The 19,789-nt window shown below is 43.3% G+C and overlaps 1 protein-coding gene across 1 annotated transcript in view; it reads right to left on the bottom strand.

Moving 5' to 3' along the window:
* Positions 1–19,789, bottom strand: part of SGPL1 (sphingosine-1-phosphate lyase 1) — a 32,342-nt gene that overhangs the window by 9,034 nt on the left and 3,519 nt on the right. The window contains exons 2-6 of the mRNA XM_075154156.1: positions 14,275–14,440; positions 12,242–12,309; positions 10,129–10,276; positions 8,357–8,436; positions 6,722–6,850 (exon numbers count right to left, since the gene is read on the bottom strand). Of these exons, the coding sequence (XP_075010257.1) occupies positions 6,722–6,850; positions 8,357–8,436; positions 10,129–10,276; positions 12,242–12,309; positions 14,275–14,440 (591 nt within the window). The remainder of the gene's footprint in view (positions 1–6,721; positions 6,851–8,356; positions 8,437–10,128; positions 10,277–12,241; positions 12,310–14,274; positions 14,441–19,789) is intronic.

Below are 19,789 nucleotides of genomic sequence, written 5' to 3'. Positions count from 1 at the left end.
CAAGAGGGGACCATACTGCAGTCAATAGCTGGCAAACATGACCGCACCTCATGAAACTACTAGTACATACTTAGCTCTTGATTACCCGGGGATTGTTTATCTGGATTACAGATTAATTATGCCACGTATACGGAAACAACAAAGTTGATTTTGTATTAAGTCAGCTGAAGTCCAGCAGGGTTTATTAGGTCTGGAGCAGTGCCATGCTGAGGCATGGAGCCAGCTCAGCGTTGGCACCGCTTCTGAGCTACAAAACCTTCCCAGAACCTGGAACACTGCAGAGAGCAGAGCTCTCTCCCACCTTCTCTCTGCAGAGACCAGCCTAGGTCTGGTCAACAGCAGGCCAGAGCTTGTAAGTCCTCAAGGACCAAGAAATTTTATACCAGGAGGAATTTCTGCATCACTTTCCCCAGCAAGTCCCTCGGTATCCACACCACCCACTACCCGTGCTGTCCCAGCCCTCTTTACCCTGACCATAGGAGAACAAGGAGTTTTGCATCAGGAGATGGAAGAGAGGAAGGTACAGGCACAAGCTGTTCAATCAGGTTTACTATTGCACACCAGAACTCAAGAGCTGTTGCAAATAAATAAGTGAAACTACAGGAATAAATTCCTCAAGTGGGAGGACTGTCTCTTGTCGGCCAGCTTTTATGAGTTCTGACATGCAGGGGACAGAAAAGCGTGTGGGCACAAACCTTCCAAAGTAAAATTTTAACCTAGTAGAATGTGAGTTTGGTTTTTGAAGCAGCCTGCAGGACTGACTGACTGCTAAGCTGGGTGAGCCGGCATGAGGACGGGGGGTACGTGGGACAGGTATACAGAAGTGCAGGTGAAAGAAAGGAACCAAAATCTACTTATAGTGCTTAATTTTGATCCTCAGACCTGCTGAACCAACTGCAACTTCCCCTTTTAATCTCTTCCCCAAAAAAATAAACATAAAAAGGATGAAATCACATTTGCATGCCTTATGACATCTGCTAGTCTGGGTTTTCTTTTGGTTTTTGTTTTTGGTTTTGGTTTTTTTTTTTTTTCCCAGCTGACACAGCTGCAAAACCCCAAAATGCAAGGAAGAAGTGTGACTGCGTGACAATGACTAAACATTAAGTACAGAGATAAGGAACAAAGTTCACAGGCACATAAAACAGCCTGCTACCTTTGTTCCTAACATGATCCAAGCTAGCAGCAGCTGCTGCCACAGGCAGTGTGGAAGTGACTGTCACACCACAGACAATTTCTGCTTTTTTGGTAGTTTGTAAAGCAACAGCTGCCACAGATAAACCCTAACAGAGCCTCACACTGGATAAAGAAATCATTGCATTTATTGTGCAGCAAATACGTGGTAGCAGGAACACAATGTCCTAAGTGTTTTATGGGCTGTGTCATTCACTCCTCAACCCTTCTTATGAAAAGATCTGTGAAGTTGTCAGCTATTACCTTTGGGAAAAACAACCAGCTGGTATAACACTGATTGCCTTGCTACTGCCGGGTGGGAAAAGAGGAATGGGATTATTGCATACTTGTAACGCTGCTTGCAACACTGCTTACCATATTGCAATGATTGTGAAAACTTTGCTAGGCATGATTTGGGGATCTTGGGATTCACATTACTGAACACAGATGCTTCGCGCCACCAGGCCTGCTCCTTGTTGAGCAAGCAGTCCCTACCTCTACTCTCATCTAGGTAGCCTGCTCTTCAAAGAGCAGCCTCTGTACAGTCTTATTCCCATTTCGGTCTTTCCACCAAAGCACCAACATCTTGCCCTTATATATGACAAACCCTCCTTCAAAGTCTGGCTTATCACTTGCATGCAAGTGCTGAGCCACAGACGGTTTTGGGGAGGTCAGAGTCAATGCTTTTCGGCAGTTGTAGTCAGATGCAGGTTAAGGAACAGCATCCAGGACGGATCCTCCTCCCAGGCACCAAGACTGGCACGCAGATGAGCACACAGAAAGCTTCTTCAGACAGCTGAAAGTCCACCCAAAAAGCTGAATTTCAGCAAGATCAGCTTCCTAAATTGGCCCACAGCCGGCACATCAGTATCAACATGAGTGTAAGCCACGGAGGTGTGCCAGAGCAGCTTGATCTACAGCAGCACCTTTAGCGTGGCACAGCTACAACAGCAAAAACCGTTTTGGTCCACGCAGTTTATACCTGCAGAGGGAGTCTGCTTCGTTGCAGGAGGCTTTGTCAGCTTAGCTATCAACAGCAAACTCGTTCTGCTATAGCCAGGGCTTGAATCACTGTCACAGGATACAACTTCCCCACCGCCTGCGGCACGCCGGCGGCTGGCCAACACGCAGTGATTCAGCACCCGCCAATGGCTCACACAAATATTTTCTTCTCTCCTCTAAATGAAAGTGCACAGACTCAAGCAATGCCATGGGGAAAAGGGGCTGGAAACAGGCATTGTTTTAAACAGCTTTCCAACCCTGCGCTATCTTCAAAAGCCAGGCAAAGTGTGTGGAAAAAGGCAAGCAAACACATCTTTTTGTTCTTGATTTATTTATTATTTTCCAAATGGGAAAGGAGAGGAGAAAGCACAGGGAAAAAATATCCCTCCTGCTTTCTAGACTCAGTATATCCCTTCCATTGCTCCCTCCCTCCAAATCATTAAAACAGCAATAAGAAGTACAGTCCCTATTCTGGGATTTCTTTGGCCGTGCCACTTGCATGTCACAGTCAAACTGTCAGACATAAAAGAACCATTTTGGTTCGTGGCCTTTAAAGTTTTGCTTGCATTTTCACCTTAGGAAACACGTCCATTAAGACCCTGGAGACAAAGCTGATCAAAAGTTTCACTGAGCTGAACTACCCCATGAATAAGAAAGCGAACTACAATTTATTTCTAAGGTAGCATTAGAGCAAAAATAGACCACAACCCACTGCATGGTCATAACGTAGTGGCAGACTCGCATAAAACCCCTGTAAACCTGCAGGTTGTAAATTCCACTGGTTGTCTCTCTCAAGGTGACCCGCTCATCACTACAGATAAAACCTGACAGATCCACAGCATTTAAGCCCCCCCCCCAAGACACATCACTCACATTTCACTGTTAAAGTCCTACTTCAAATGTGCAGCCAGCACTACGACAAAGTTTGGAAGCCCCAGAATTTGGGAGGAAGAGACAAGATGGTTTCTACAAGACGCTTAGGTTTGCATCTACTAATTTTGCCTCCTCTCTCCTGTCCTCAGCTGCAGAAAGTGCAAAGAATTATTCATAGAGAGACTGACATCAAATACACACGCACACCCCCCCACGCAATTTCCCCCTACACTTCAAAGCTGCAGTTTAAAGTTCGAACAACTACTAAAAAAAAATCATTGAAGCTTGCATAAAACTGGTGATTTCTCCCCAAATTAGAGGGGAAATCCACAGAGCCAGCACTGCAAAACAAAGCACCTTGTGAACAGGAACACATGCACACATCAGACAAGAACAAACTCCCCCCATTCCTCCTCTGTGTGCTGAGCTTAATTAGTCCTTCCAAATCATTGCAAGAATGTGATTAGAATCTCCTGGGAGCCAAAAATCACCAACGCCTGTCTCTTTGCTCTTGCATAACACGATTAAAAGTAAGAACAAAAGGAGTAATTAGTGAGAAATAGGAAGCATCCATCCGCTGCTGAAAATGATTACTTTTAAAAACTGCTTAAAAACCTAGAACATCTCTCGGTGCAATTTAAGGCAAAAAGCATGCCTGCACACCCCCCCCACCACAAGGGCATTGTTAGTGTTTTTATGCCCATGTTTAAACTAAGGAGAATTATAGCCCCCATGTCTCAAATAAAGGCAACTTCTATAAATAATCCAAGCTGCTCATCTGATTTAACATTCAGAAATCTAAAAAGACATGTTTCATTTTAGCATTTATTAAGCACACCAAAAACCGTCGAAGAGGAAGCAGGGGACTGCTCTCCAGAGATCCTGCTTAGGAAGATGTCCACCTGACACAGGGCAGGACCATGCAGGGACCCCCAGGCTGCTGGAAGCCCTGGGAACAGCACAAATGTGTCACCGTGCTGCTTTTCCCAGACTGAGCAGCTGAGTATTAGCCCCAAAAAGCGCTGTTCTGCAACGTGTCGTGGAAATCAGAGCACAAAGGAAGTGAAATTGCCTCACTGAGAAGCACAGACAGAAACTTTTGATGTTTTCCACATAGCATAGCCACAGATACACCAACAAGCTCCAAGCTCCATCACCAGGCACCAACAAAATTGGACAAGCAGTCCCAGCTGTTTAAATCAGGTTAGCAAATCCAGCAGACAGGGACCTGGCAGTAAGACACATTGCTACTTGGAGACAGCAGTGATGAAATTCAGGGGGGAAAAAAAAAAAAAAAAAAAAAACAACACACATTTGTTTTAGTTTAGAACACTGCAAAAGTTGAATCGGGTAAACCAGAAGCCTTCTCAGTAGAAAAAGCCAGCAGCACCTCCTGAACAGATCAATTTAAAGATAAAGACAACTCACAGCATCGCACCCTCCCTGGTTTAGCCACCTCTCTGTTTTACAGCCTGACCGGTTACTGAGGCGTAACTGCAGCAGTCTGAGCGACCAGCTACAGCAGGGCCTTCCAGTGACAGAAACCATAGCATTGGTTTGAAAAAATGCTCTTTTAAAATTACTTTCTAACTTTCCAAGCCTCCAGAAATAATTCTGAAATGTTAATTCTGTTTTGGGGAGAAGAAAATAAGAGAAGTCTTTGAGCCCAACTACTTAAAGAGCATGTGACCTCCATGTATCCACCCACACTTCTCCATCAATGATTAGCAGCTCTGGACACTCTTCACAGTCAGGAAGGGCAACGTGGGAGGAAGACAAAAAGTCCACTGGAGAGACTCATTTGGACAAGATAATTACAGGGATGCAATTAATCTTACATTTCCGGCCAATCAACTTTTCAACCCTCCCTCTCACCCTGCAAATTTGACTGTTCAGCCAGCTAGAACGTAACTCCACAGCAGGTTGCATGCTTCTGCTTTGCTTCTGCTTGAATCTCAGCTGCGGCTTTGCAGCACAACCCTCAGAAGGGAGGGGAAATAGAAAGGAGCAGAGGAGAAAGCGGGATTCCCCAGAGAGCATCTATGGAGGTCTCACGTCAGCCGTGATCACTGTTTGATTGTTTTGGAGCAGTTTTTTACCCGTTCTGAACCTCTCCTCTCGGGCAATTCTACTTTCAAACTTCAGTGAAAGAGCACACAGGGCCAAGGTTGACACTTTTACAACACATGCTTTACGTAACAAAAAACACACGCCTTGCAGGCTTCAGCAAGCAAAGTTCTCCAAGCATATGATAAGTGTCACAGGGCTATCTGACTGTTTTATCAATTGACATCTCAACTGTTGAGTTTCAACAGCTTTAGACCCAGCCTATTCCCCACTCCAGGGATAATCTCACCAGTGTTCTCAGCACTGCAAACCAGGAAGGAGATAAGGTGAAGTTAAATGCTTTTTACAAGCATGTTCCTTCTCTAAACTTGAAGGTGGCACAAGGAATACAGTCCCAAGACGACAAGTCAGGTCACAGGGTGCAGCCTCCTGCTATCAAAAGCAATCACGCCTTACACTCCCAGACACTGCACAGTCAAGTCTCATCTTCAATCCAGTTGGAGCCTGGTCCCAACTACACCTACTATAAGGCTACTCCAGTACTCACCTCCTTAACACACCCAAGCCTCCAACTGTCAGACTAAGCCCATTCAAGGCCAGTTCACCTCATAAGCTCTTGTGTCAACACTGCCTCTTCCCATATTGATCTTCAGCCGTTGCTGGCCGCCTCCCTCCCTAGGATATTTACAGACAGCAATCACCTCACACCCAGTCTCTGAAAAATCTCATCTGGATTCTTCTCACAAATGGAATTACTTCCTCACAAGTTATGAAGCAGCCTGTTTGTATCACAGCTGCACCTGACCACCATGCTAGGAGATAAGACCTCACTGTCCCACACACCATGTAAACAGGGAGAGAATTTGGCCTAAGGAATTCAGGATCCTCACCAAAAAAGGTAAAGCAAGAGAGGAGCATAAAAAAAAAAAACATGGCTCATTTTTATAACAATAATTCACCGTGCAAGTTCACAACTTTTGTTCTTTGACCAACTTTGAAATCATCAATTTAAGGACACACACCTGGACTCTTGCTAGGAACTCTATCAAGGCTTTAAAACTGGTTTCCACGCTAGCACACTGGAAGGCCACATAAGCCTGGAAAGACAGCTTTCCAGCTGGACAAATGACAGTACGTGCCACATCTGCTTGATCACCAATACTTCAAGCTGCTTGCTGGTGACCAGCCAGCGAGCCGGTCTTGTCCCCAATCTTAGCATTCTGGCAGGCTCACAGACTTCCAGTTCAGAGATTAAAACTGAGGGGAGCTACTCAAAATGACACCATCCCCCACTGGCAACCAGCCAGGCTACATTACACTGGTTCGCTTTTCCAACTGCAATCAAGCCTGTATCATTTAAGAGTGTGGAAAAAAAGCTGAAGTAAATGGTCTTGTCTGAAGAACTACTTCCCTGAGTTAAACTGTCTCTCAGAAAGCTTCACCAAGAGCAGCAATTAGCAACCGTCTTCTGTACAGCTATGTTGGCATGGCTTATACCAGAATGAGCTTGACCTCAGCCTCAGCTGGATAGCAGAAGGTGCATTTACATTTAAATCAAAGTCAGAAATATCCAAAATGTTCATGGGACACTTGAAGACTGGCTACTTACAGCACCACAAGAGTTGGGGCCCCCGTTGAAGAGTGTACAGGCAATCCTCACTACTTCTGCTTCCATCTTCCTCAAACCAGGGAATATATCTGGATGGAGAGGATTACTCCAGGCAAACTCTTCATATACCTTCAGAAAACAAAGACAGAAAGTTAGCCTTGCAGACGAAGCACTGAATTATCAGTGCAGATTTGGGAACTCGCCATACACACTATATAAGCAAATTGGCTGCATTTAGCCCTAGACAATACTGCAGATCTCCTTGGACTTAACTCCTGCTGCAAGTAAATATCACAAGCGGGGAAGCTACGCTGAGGGGGGAAAATAACTCACTTGTTCTTCTAGGGCATTCTGGCCTCTGGAGTGATTCTACAACGCTGCAATATTTCTTTTTGTAAAGACAGGTTGAATCGTTTAGCTATTTTTAAAAAAGAACACAATATGCACCCTACGATTGCTTTACACAAAGCAGGCCAAAAAACTTACTTTGCAGAACTAGTTTTCAAGTTTACTATTAAAGGGGAATTCTGAAGCAGCTAGAAAAGCACAACTGCCCACCCACACCGCAACAAAACTGGCCGTGGAAACCAGTATTTCATGCTCGTTCTGCAACTGCGGGCTCACAGGATAAGGCTGGAACAGGCCAGTTCTGACCTCCTGCAGTTGAGATCAAAAAACAACTGCAGGGATATTAAAAGAAATACAGCAGAAAACCCAGCAAACAAACAGCACAAACAGAGGGAACGTTTCCACAACACTCAATCCAAGCTAAGGCCCCTCTAGAAAGGCTGCTCTGAGCTTTATGTTTCCCCAGAAGTGGCAAAGAAAATGTCAAGGAGCAGAAGAAAACACCAATAGTAACCACCAAATAGAGCTCATTACAGCTGTTACAAAGCTGTTCCCAGGAGCAAGAAGGCTAGACTTCCCTTTCTAGCAAAAAACCTCTTGAAGTAGATATATTTGAAAACAGACCTTTGGGCTGTTTAGATTATTTTCCAACCTTCTCAAAGGGAAAAGTTCCTGAGTAAGTAAACAGACCTAACAAAGACACCACTGAAGCATGCCAATGCTCCATTGTTGTAAGATTTGGATGGCCAAAAAACATTTTACAAACTTCTTTTTTTGCTTAAACCAAGAATTCAGTTTTGCTCAGTGAAGCTGTTCCAGTCCGAAGTCCCACAGCCTCCCAGTAACAGGACAGCCAAGGATGCTTTCACTCCAGCCTGCAGCAAAGGCACATCTGTCAGGGGCTTGCCAAAGCTGATCAATGGCAATTTCATGCCTCCCACCATTCCCTGAATTAGAAGGTCAGCACCAGTTTCCAGTTCACTTGTAACCAGCTTCTAACTTCCTTACTCAAAACAACATCTCATCTGATTGGATCCCAGTTATCTCTACACGGTGTTTTCGCAGGGACAGTCACTTGGTCAGCTTTACACTGCCTAAATGCTTTGCTAATAATTCCCCTTCCACCTACATTTGCCCCAGGCGCTGTCTTCATAGTTGGGCAGCCTTAGTTTCAGATCTTCCCTATTTATTTTGAAAAATGTTGGAACAGTGTTGAGGTGTTTCTGGTCACCCTGAAGATACTAAGGATATCTACAAAGATGCAAAGTTAGACTGCTTGCACTTCACCTTCACTAGCAGACGGGTGAGTTTCTCTTCACCACTGTACACAGTCCCAGAGACTTTCCCATCCTGCCAACGTACGTCTCCTGAAAGAGAAGGAAGAGCACACTGCTTGCAAACACAGCCATTCTCAGAAAGCATGCAGAAGTGCACAGAGAAGTCCTCCCACCAGTTCTGCAGATGAGGATTCAGCTTTTGACATTTCACTGATGAGGAACAAGTATGATTTTTGTGCCACAGAGATAGCTGTGTGCAACACTAAGCCTCTGGCATCGCGTATCCCATGAACTTAGCAAACTGCAAGTAAATGATGACTAAAGAGTCAGCACATAAACAACATCTAGCTGCAGCAAGCAGTTATATTAATATGTAATCCACTTAATCCCCACTCAGTCTCCCCAAACTGCTGTCCAACCAACTGAACTCTAAAGTGGCTAAAGTTAAAGCCACTTTCAAAGAGCACCATCACCACTGTAAGCCGAGAAGAGACGGAAAGGCCAAGCTTGTATTGCTAAAGCCTACAGTGCCGGGTGCCTCAATTAAATTTCACCTACAACAATATGCCGAAGCTTTAACAATTGAGAGCGGGTGGATGGAACAGCATCAGCAGCACACCCTATTGAAAAGGCTTTCAACCCACTGCCTGACATGACGGTACTTAGCCAAGTAACTTTCTGCCTCCAAACACCCCAGCAGTGTATTTCCACTTGTTCCGTTATTTGCTCCCTCTCCTAACTGTTAGCCTCCTTCATAAAACTCAATGGCATCAGCTTCACAAGCATATATAAGGTGAACATAGTCACAACCCACATTTCCAAGCAACTTTCAAAGGGGAGTGCACGTGCGTGGGAAGGAGGGGGCCACAGGAAAAGAGAAAGGAACAGAAGAACCCAGAGAAGGAAGGAAATAATCATTTGAGCAGAAAGACAGACAGAAGCTACATAAGCAATACATAAAAGTAGAAAAGAAGGAAGTTGTTATAGGATACTCGACTGCGAAACTGTTTCTGAATTTGGAGTAGATGCACTGTTCTAGCAGAAAATCGAAGGCAATTCTCAAATTTGGGATAGGAGCAGGGCAGTTATATCTTCTCTGGACAGCCAGTCACCCAAATCTGCTCACTACGAGTAATAGGTACATGAATCAGGGTGGAGATATTTACATGAGTGAGGCAACTTAATTTAAGTTTCAGACACTGCTTATGTGGACTCAAGCCAGGAGAAGAACATCATGATTTTGCCTTCCTTAAATGGCATTTTCAAGGTGCAAACCATTACGACATTGATTAAGAGAGACAGTTTTGGAAATTCCCTAAAAATCCTGCTTGGAAGTTGTTTTTTTGGGATGGTTTTTTTTTGTTTCGGTTGGGGTTTTTTTTTTTTTTGTTATGAGTATTCCCTGGGGCTTCACAGAAAACACATTTCTGGTTAAAGTCGAACATCAAGGCAACTGCTCAGAAACGCAATCAAAAATGCGTTCAAATAATTTCCTCCGTATTTCTCTTCTCCTCAGCTCTCTCATCATCAGTCTAGAACTCTTGGGGAAGGAACAGAATTTTACTGCAAATACTCAAATACAGTATTAGAAGTCACGAATGCTGATCTTAGTCACTTCCAGAAGGAAAACAGACAAAAACTTGCAAGCAAAGAACATCAGGGAAGAAATATTTACGATGAAACCATGAGCAGGAGTCATTAGAACTCATTTAAGAGAGTAAGTCTAATGTTAGGTCTAAGAAACAGACCCAGCTCTGATGCAGTACAGACTCACATTCATACCTTTTGAGCTGTACTCTTTCATCTTCTCTAGTACTTCAGGCTGGCTCATGCCTTGTTCCGGCAGCGCTTTGATATAATCCTTTTCATCTTTCAGGAAGGATAAACTGGAAGTGACGTCATTCAAGGCTTCATCAATCTTCTTTTGAATCTAAAAAGAAAGGAAAACCCTATCAACAATGGCGCTGGCCATATTATAAATAATTGTTGAGTGCATGCAAGATTGAACTCACTAGCTACATCCCATACTATTGAGCAGAATAGATAGGAAGTGTTTCAGCTCTATGACCAAAAAGCGTAGCAAGTGTTGACAGCCACACAGCTCAACTCTTCCTTCCTACCAATCTCTCCCTCCAAAAACAAGCTGCCTGGAATGGTGAACTGGCATGCACTAGTCTCCAAACCACACTGGGAATTGCCTATGGGAATGCTAGCTGGCACAGCCCGGAATTGTGCCAAGTAACCACTGTGGGCGATTGCAGAGTGGCACTTGGGCCACTGCTTGGCTGCGTTTCATTTAACAGCACAGACACCACCACCACGTTCAGACAGACTACATTCTTTACTGGGCACTGATGAGCAGTGGGAGCTTTGAGCCCCTTCCTTAATGCTTGAGAAAACAAAGCTCAAAGCAAAAGTACTGCATTTTTACCCACCGAATCCTTTTAAGTCACAGTTTTTAATTTGCAGAAGTCTTCAGATGCATTCTATTTTGTACCTTGTCTCCTCTGCCATCACACACACAGTTTAGAAACTCATGAAAATAGAAACAATGAAGAAATCTCCACTACAGGTACAGTTAAGAGATTTCTTTCCTCCTCCCCACGCCTTACATTCAGGAGGCCCAGACTTCTTCTCACAACACATTCCAAAGTACAGACTCTTCTTCCAGGCAACTCAGGTGTTGGGATATCATCAGCTTTAAAGACTTTTGGACATTGGAATGCCTCAAAGTCAAGGCCTCCTGTAAGCAACTTATCAGGTATCAGCCTACCAAGGAGCAGAAACAGTACACAGATAGGACAGACTAGTGGTCCTCTGGCACAGGAGAGCTTAACAGCCTTAGCCCCGACAAGATAAGTCTGGACAAAATAGGGATTGTATACAAGGGGCCCAGAAGGTGTCCTTTTCTAACAGGCAGACAACAAATATAAGCAAAAGAGAACAAGTCATTAATTCATCTCATCAAAGGCTACTCAAGTCAGAAGGTGAAAGTCAGGGCACTGAACATGACATAAAGGGGGGATACTAGTCCCTTCCAGAGGGCTGGGGGAGGAACTTGAGAACCACTTCCACGTCCATGGCAAAAGGAAAAAGTTGCTCTTTGCTACTTTCATTTGTTAAGATTGCCTATAACAGACCTGACCCCCCGAATCAATGTGAAAATCTGCCAACAAATCAAGCAGAAAGAAGGGCAATTATCAAGTGTGATACCATCATTTACTAGGTAAAATAAACCAAGCTGTGCATTTCTCAATCATTAAGTTGTTAACGTGCTAAAACATGCTGACATCTGTAGTTTCAAGTTTTTACAAAAAAAACCACATCTCCCAAACACCAAAGTTTGTCTCATTTTAATGATTACACAAGCTTCTGATATCTTTGTGCTATAATGCTAACTATTGCCAATAGGTATCCGAGCTCTAAACTAATCATGGCCAGTCATCTGATTAAAAAAATTATCTTTCCATGTTGCACAACAAACATCTGGCTATCTCACACTTGCTCAATAAGACATTGTTTTAGAAGAACAACTCAGGTTCAATCCTGTCCCCTTCTTCCATAAATAAAACTATTTTCTTAAAATCTAACAATGAGGAAACGTTACTGAAAAATTCTGTAATTACTGGAAAATTCTGTAACTGCATTTACTGATTCTTGGTTTAAAAAAAAAAAAGGTGGCACCCCCATTTTATGAGAGTGATACTATGACAAAAAGACTAGGTAGAAATTATAACTTTCATCAAACCAGGTGGCAGCAGAACACCTTCTAGACCTATACCTTTGGATCATTATGATCACAGTAACATGACAGCAAAGATGCAAGGTCTCAGAGAGCATGCAGGCTGAAACAAGGACCTGGCATAATATTAAGAAAAGTTGTTCAAATACTTACTATAGCCCCGATAAACGGCATTTTTCTCAGTAGTTTAAAGAACTGTTTTTTAATTCGGGATGTTAAACCTGAAAGACAAAAGTCAGAAATTAAGCTAATGTGACTCAAGAAACAAAAAAATGTTTGTTTATCGGAGCACAATACTTCCAATACAGCCCATGACACAGGCTCAGTATTTCTGATCCAGGCCAAAATAACACAGTGACCAAGGGGACATGGTGAGACAGATTAGAGTATCAAAGAGCAAGGTTCAGAAATGGACCAGGCTACAGAAACATATGGCTTGCAGAACAGTAGCCATCTATGGGAATCAATAATTTGACTCATTTTCTTACTTATATGGGAATTTGCACCCACATGTGGAATTTTACAGAGAAGAGAGGGACTCTAGGATTTGCTAAAGGCAAGGTCTCCAGCAAAAAAGGAAAACATTTCTTGAAATTATTTGCTGCGTCTTCAAACCAGAATAGTACTGTAACACGAAAACACTCCGCAACGTGAAACAGGCTCCCAGGCCAAAGGAGGAAAGAGTAGTTCAGCTGTAACGTGACAAGGATTCACCCGGTGTCTGGCCATCCGATACAGGAAACGTGTGATGCAACAGGAGGCGACTCAGGGGAAGGGGACGGACAGAGGGAAGAGCAGAAATGCCACCACAGTCCAAATACTGAAATGAGAGAAGCCACTGATGACAAACACCGGAAAACTCCCAGGGTAGCTCTAAAGGCAGGAATGAAAGCAGGATGACACAGATGCTTTCTAGCCACCAAAAATGCCTTTTGAGTCCTACAGGCATTTCAATTGAGCACCAGCAGTTACAGGACACTTACACCAAGAAATAACTAAACAACTTTAAAAATCAACCGTTTTAGGACTTTGCAATTTTATCTACATTTTCCCTGCCACTTCATATATACTTCACTTCATATATATTTTGAAAAGCTACAGAAGGAGAGTAATTGCAGTTTGGCACATCCTGTAGCAAATACTCATTAACACTCTGACGATAACATTTCTATTGCACATTTCAGTGCGCGCACTGTTTCATTAATAACTTCCACAGTGAGAAAAGACTGCAAACTCCTGAAAAATTCAGACAATCTAATCAGATAACAGCTAGTCAATACTTTAAAAAAAAAAATACTGTGCAGCAGTACAAATACTAGCCAAGAAGCTCAGATAACCCTGTATTGAGCAAAAGCTTCATATCATTTTGTTCCTTCCATAGACATTCCCACTATTCAGCTACTCCCGCCTTTAAAAAGAAAAAAGGCTGGTTGAGGAACAGAGAGGCACAGAAGTAAACATCAAGTTAAAAACTCGGCTATTTTTAACAAAGTGCCACTGGAGTGTAACCCGAAGGCCTGTGGGAACTACAAAGCACCATGTTCTCCTCTGAGGGCAAGGTAGTTATCTCAGAGCCAGAGAAAACTGCAGGTTCATCAAAAGAGATCTCACTGAAGAGCTGTCAGTATCAGAAACTGCTCAAAACAGGAAGATGCTCCGGAAAAAAAATAAAAAAATAAATCCACACAACAATACCGCATACAATTATCTTGAACATCCTGAGGATGGAACATGCCTCCAACACCGAATCAAAACCACATCTCTTCCCCCAGCAGGAAGGGAAACAATCAAAAGCAAGAGTTATCCAGACACTTTTCACCAGTGACTAAGTTCACAAGAACCCAGCTCTCAGATAAATTTCCCCCGGTTTTGAGCAAGAAGAGAGTGTTGCGACAAGTAAATGGTTTAGCCAAAAGCAAAAAGGAGACGAGAGGAAGGGAAGGAGATGCAGGCGCATTCCAGGCTGGCCTACCGCACCCTCTGAAGGAATGGAGGTGTTTCATTGATCAGACAGGCCTTGACCTTAATTTGGAAGAGGGTTTTGTTAATACCAGTTGAGAACAGAAGGCCTGTTTTAATCAGTGTTTGGCCTTGTTTCATCCTCTTTCCCTCCACTACTTAGGAACAACTCTGTCCTCCCTCCCTTCCCCCCAAACATAAGAAAATCCCCCATTTCAAATACTTACTCTCGGACTGGAAGAGGAAGCCATGCAGCCATACGCTTAGAAGCGTAGAAGAAAACGTCAACCCAACCAGTTGCCAGGGTTCAAGTCCATCGCACTGGGCATTCACAAAGCTCGTTGCTTTCTCCCAATACATCTGGAGGATTTCCTTGTAGGGAATAATGGCATCCTGCACAAAAGAAAACGAGACTGATATTGGGAGAGGTTCAAATGCACACAAATAGGGCATCAAAAAGTCTGAGAGTCATTGTCTATTAAAAAGGTGCTTTTCAGTATGCAGACCCCACGCTTTCCTTAATTCCTGTAAACTGAACAGGTAGGAGATAGGTTTTTTTCTCTAGTCAAGAGCTACCGATTAAAAATACACATCTTGAGAGATTTCAAGTATTCAGAGAGAAGGGTCAAGGGCAGACGAGTAAGATGTGCAAGCTTCACTGTCCCAAGACTCATCACCAGATCCTACCATGCCCAAGAGAAGCAATTGTGTTAATCTCAATATTTTTTCCAAGGAATTATTAGGTGGTGAGTGAAGACTGAACTACTACAATACACCCGTCAGAGAAGCCACCACTCATCAGGTACCACCAAAACAGGCCTATTAAGTACCCAGGGCTGGATTTTTAAAGAAGATGTAAGTACTTAGCAACTCCTTAAATTTAAGATCTAATTAGTACTTTCCATACAAAGGGAGGACGGAATAGACAAACATTGCCACTGCCAGAAAAAAAAAACCAGAACTGTGATGCAATAACAATTACAATGTTAAACTAGCAATTACTGTCGGGACAGAGCCCAAGTACCTAATCAATATCTTCAAAGAGTCTCAGAAGAACAGGGTGGGGAAAAATGGATGTACACAAAGGAAAAAGGCCCTTTTCCCCCAAAACAGGGGTCTTCAGTACAATTCTCTGGAAGAAGGTTTCTAGAGATAAGAAGACCTTGTTTGGAGCTATGACCAAAAATAAGTATTTGGGGGGTTTGTTGCATGTTACAGACAAAAGCTTGTACATTTTACTTTGCTTTTTTTAAAGCTTCTTCAGCCTGCCCCCAGAGCACTCTTCCCAACCCTTCTCCCCTTTTAACCTACTGTCAAGCCTAGTTTTCCCCAGTTTTGCTGGAGAGTTTTCTGCAGGGGGGATCTTCAGCACTACAAAGCTTCACCCTCCAAACAGAGAAAGTACACGGAGCCTTTCAAAAGATTTGTTAATAAACCTTGGAAAGAATACATCCTTGATACCTATGCTGTCATACCCTTGGCGGGTTTAGAGCAGCTTGCAAAGACAGATATAAATAAACCACTAAATTAAAAGCTGCTAAAACTTCCCTTCTCAGCACCCTTTACAGATCTCACTTCTGAGTCAAGTCAACAGCAGAAGCAGCATTTAGTTGGGGTTTCTTAGGTCACATTTAGGGGTAACGTATTTCAGTAGAACTGGAGAGGCTACAAACAGCCTAAAAAAAGCCAAGTTCTTCCAAATAATCAATGGAAAAAGGCAAGATTCCTTACAAAAAAAACGCTGCTACTAAATATTCACTATTTTGGAAAAGCAGTAAAATGCATATAATGTGAGAGAGTTTAAAAATATTTAAGCAACCCAAACATAAAGCTAAAAAATTCCAGCAAAACAACAGTGTCAACCCATTGCAGAGGACTAATATCACCCACGTCCCAGCACAGGCTGAAGGATACAGACTGAACTGGGCAAGTTTCCTCATAAGGAGCAGCGCTCAGCTATGAGAAGTCAAATTAGCACCCATCCGCTTGGCAAAGGGCAATTTAAAACTACACCAGCTACTTTCAGCCTTGAAAACAAGACAGCCACATAAACCACTGCAATTAGGCAATGTCCTAGCTAATGCCTAGTCCTCCAATCTAGTCACCACAAAGCTGATTTAATCCTAGAATTTAAGGGAAGAGCTACCTTTTTCAACTAACCGGAGGTGGTACTTAAGTTTCATTGAGTTTGCATAATCTTCTCTGAAAAATCCCTGGAAAGGCGTGTTTAACCAACAACGGCAACTTTGGTTCATTGCCTAGCAGCTAACGCTGGGATATCATCTGGTTTTGGAACTGCACTTAAAGAATGGAAACGGAGCCACTAATGTGTCGGTGTCTCGATAGCTGTTCTCAACTGATGGCAAGAAAATGCTGCAGCATCAAATATAAAGTGGGTTGTGCTTTTTCTCCTGAAGATGGAGGATACTGTAAGCTATAAGCCCAAAATCAAAACGGAACATGACCTTCTAGACAGCAGTCACTTAAGTCAATGGCCAAGTTAAAATAAATGAATCTGGCAAGAGATTGATCTCACTCTTGGAAAAAGCTCTGGATAGAAGACCCTAGCCAACTGCACATTTTGTTGTCAAATCACACACTCCCCACTGAAACCACTGTGTTCTGCGGCACATCAGCTGTCCACTGGGACAGGAGGAAAAAATAAGTCAGTTTTTCTAGACACAACGAATACCAGTGGCAAATCTTGCATCCTAAGGATGCTTATCCAGGGATAAGCAAACCCTCAGAAAAGCCCTTCTGTCTTCTCTTTTCTGAGAGCCCATCAAATCAGTGTTCTGGTCTGTAAATGCAGGCTGCTCGACTCTGAACTTCAGGTGATCCCAAGCAAAGTGCAGATGGGACGTCTGCAACGTGTGACACCACAGTAACCCCAGCATGCTGCTGCAGAAGGTATTTTCGCAGCCAGATTACCAGCAAAAAAGGCTCAGGTGCATGACAAAGACATCACGGATGAATGAGCAACATCTGCTTTTCTGCTCTTAGCCTACCACGTATACAAGGCACTGTGCCTCTGCCTCGGCTCACTTTTGCATTACTGAGATGGAAGACAAAATATTTTACCTTAAGTTTACCCCAAGCTAGAAGTGTGCACACCAGCACTGATATATGGTAACTCAATGGTACGTCCAAGATTTGAACAAAGAAGAGAAGATTTTCATTATGTTAATTCTAAGCCACTGAATAATTTCTTTCCCTTTCTTGCTTTAAAAAAACAACCTGAGATCACTCCACAAAAAGTACAGTTTGACAAGGTAAAGTTTTCTCTGTATTTCTCACTTTCTCCTTCTTCAGTCATTTCATACTTACAAGACCTTGAAGGATGAGATTAATCAATTTAGGAGGATACTAAAAAGAGGGATTAAAAAAAAAAAGAGTGAAAACTGGCACGGAAGACAAGTTAGCAATGAAATACAATGTAGTTAGCTCCCTGGCTAACTACACACTCAGTGTTTTTGAAGCTCCTCGTTGCCCCAAAGTATCCAGCAAGATATGAGACCTCTGTACCTTCCAAATTACCAAATGAATCCTAGCGAAACTAGAGGTCATTTAGAAGGTTGCATTCGAATGTACTCTGTTTTTATTACACTCAATAACATGTGATTGCAGCCTCACTGCTGTGGCCCTACATAGCTTCCTTATTTTACAGGGAGGAGGCAGAGGTAATAAATATATTGCCTACATTCAGCCAAGCCATTTGAACCCCTTCCCCTGCAGACCTGAAGGAGCTCCTCATAACAGAGTAAAAAACAGGGTTTTGTTTTTTCCAATCAACCTCAGCCAAAAGAAATGTTCATCCCATGCAATAAGATGGGATGCACTTCCAGCTTTGCGGGATTATAGCATCCATTCGCCCCTGCTATTACCGCTCCCCCAGCTGGGCTAAAGACAACAAGTTGGCCTGATTTTAAGCCTATCTACAGGACAGAATTTCATGCAAGACAATAACCTGCTTATTTGTGAAGACATCAAAAAAAAAAAAGATTTCCCTTCTCTTTATAGGAGAGTAAATAAGCTGGTTTTATTTCCTTAGGAGAACCTTCCCTTCACAAAAGCTTCATAAGACACAGGATTATTTTAGAAGCAGTTTAAAAGCCCGACTTATGAGCACACTAAAAAGCATGGGGGGAAAATCTCCACTGGAGGATTTGTTTTTAATTCTCAGAGCATTAAGACAGACCCAGGTATCAGATAAAATACTAATTGCTATCATTAGGACTTGCAGTGTTCATTTGTACCAATATTAATGCACTCAGCAACCCAAGCAGTTTACATATTGAATTTCTAGCTCCACAGATTAGGAATACATCCTTAGTACTTTATTTCTAAAAGCCATTAGCTAGCTGAGCTGGTTCCAGGGATAGCACTTATGCCACTACAAAAGAGGACAAATTAACTGCAGTAATGCTCTTCTGTCCCAGATGATAGAAAAGAAAGAGAGGGGGGGAAAAATGCCAAAGCTAACGAGAGCAGATTTTGCAGATTTGCCAGAACAGCATTTCCTCGGCTGCAAGTTTTAGGACTCAAATAAGCCTTTAAAAAAAAAAAAAGAGAGAGAGAAACAGAAAGGCAATAAACTGGAGGACTTCACACTTTTGTTACAAGTCCCTCCTGTTTCTGACAGTGTAAAGTGGAAGCACCATTAAAGTTTAGTTGTGGGAAGAGCAGGAAAAAAGGTTTTATCAGCAGAATCTTCCTTCCCCCAGGAGAGCGTTTAGAGTGGGCCACAGAATAAAAGTAGCTTTTAAAGGCAAGTTTATTTTAGCATGAGTCTTAGGCTCACTGTGCAAGTACGAATTGCTAAGATCAAACCACATCCTCAGCTTTCACCCGAATCCACACATTTTCCCAAACCAGGGACCCTCTGACCACCTCCCCGTGCCTGAACCTTAACATTTGCGTTTGCCATTCTTCTTTCCTCACTTCAACAGAGCCGATGAACAAGGCGGCGTGTCGCACAACTTGGCACGTAGTGAATCAAGGCAGAGGGAGATTGCTCATAGCAACTGCATGAGCTAGGTCAACTCTGATTAGGGTAACGCACGGAATACAGGTATTGCTACTGTAATTAAGGCCTGTGCTCCTATGCAACAAGCTTTTCTCAGGAGGAGGCTTCCTGACTGACAACAAACCGCACAGAACCAGCAACGACACAGCAGCTTCGTTTATTTATTCTGCTCCTAAGACGAAGGAAGACTTCAATTAGCCATGCCTCAGCTAACACCCTGTTGCCAGTACAGGCTCTGGCCACAAAAGGCATGTCTGACCAGCATAACTACGCAGCATAACTGGCCTAGCCGCAGGTAAGTACTGGACTTGCAGCCTTCAGCCAGCCAGCTTCCTACCGGAGAGCCAGGGATTGAGCAATGCCACCTCAGCCTCAGAGGGTGCTAGTTACTGCATGTGCCTGCAGTGTTTTGATTCGCACCCCAGTAATGAATCTGCTCCTCCGTCCCTCCCTGCCACCCCCAGTGTGACAAATATCTTTACATAAGCACCAGGCAGAGAATATTTGTTAGTCAGCTCCTAATTAGAGCTCGAGGTTTGGACTGCATGCTGCTCCCCCCACCAAAGGATGTGGGCACACCGAGCGATACCAGACACAGGATGTCTCAGAAATCAAGAATCACGAACCTTTAGATCTACAGGCTGAACTATGTGAAAGAAAAACACATTCAGGTCATGCTTATCTTGCCACAGCTCCGTGGTACCACCAGCTTCTTC

Source organism: Calonectris borealis, chromosome 7, assembly GCF_964195595.1.
Source record: "Calonectris borealis chromosome 7, bCalBor7.hap1.2, whole genome shotgun sequence".
Lineage (NCBI taxonomy): Eukaryota > Metazoa > Chordata > Aves > Procellariiformes > Procellariidae > Calonectris > Calonectris borealis.
The sequence above is the reverse complement of the archived record's forward strand: the minus strand, read 5'-3'. Positions and strand labels throughout refer to the sequence as shown.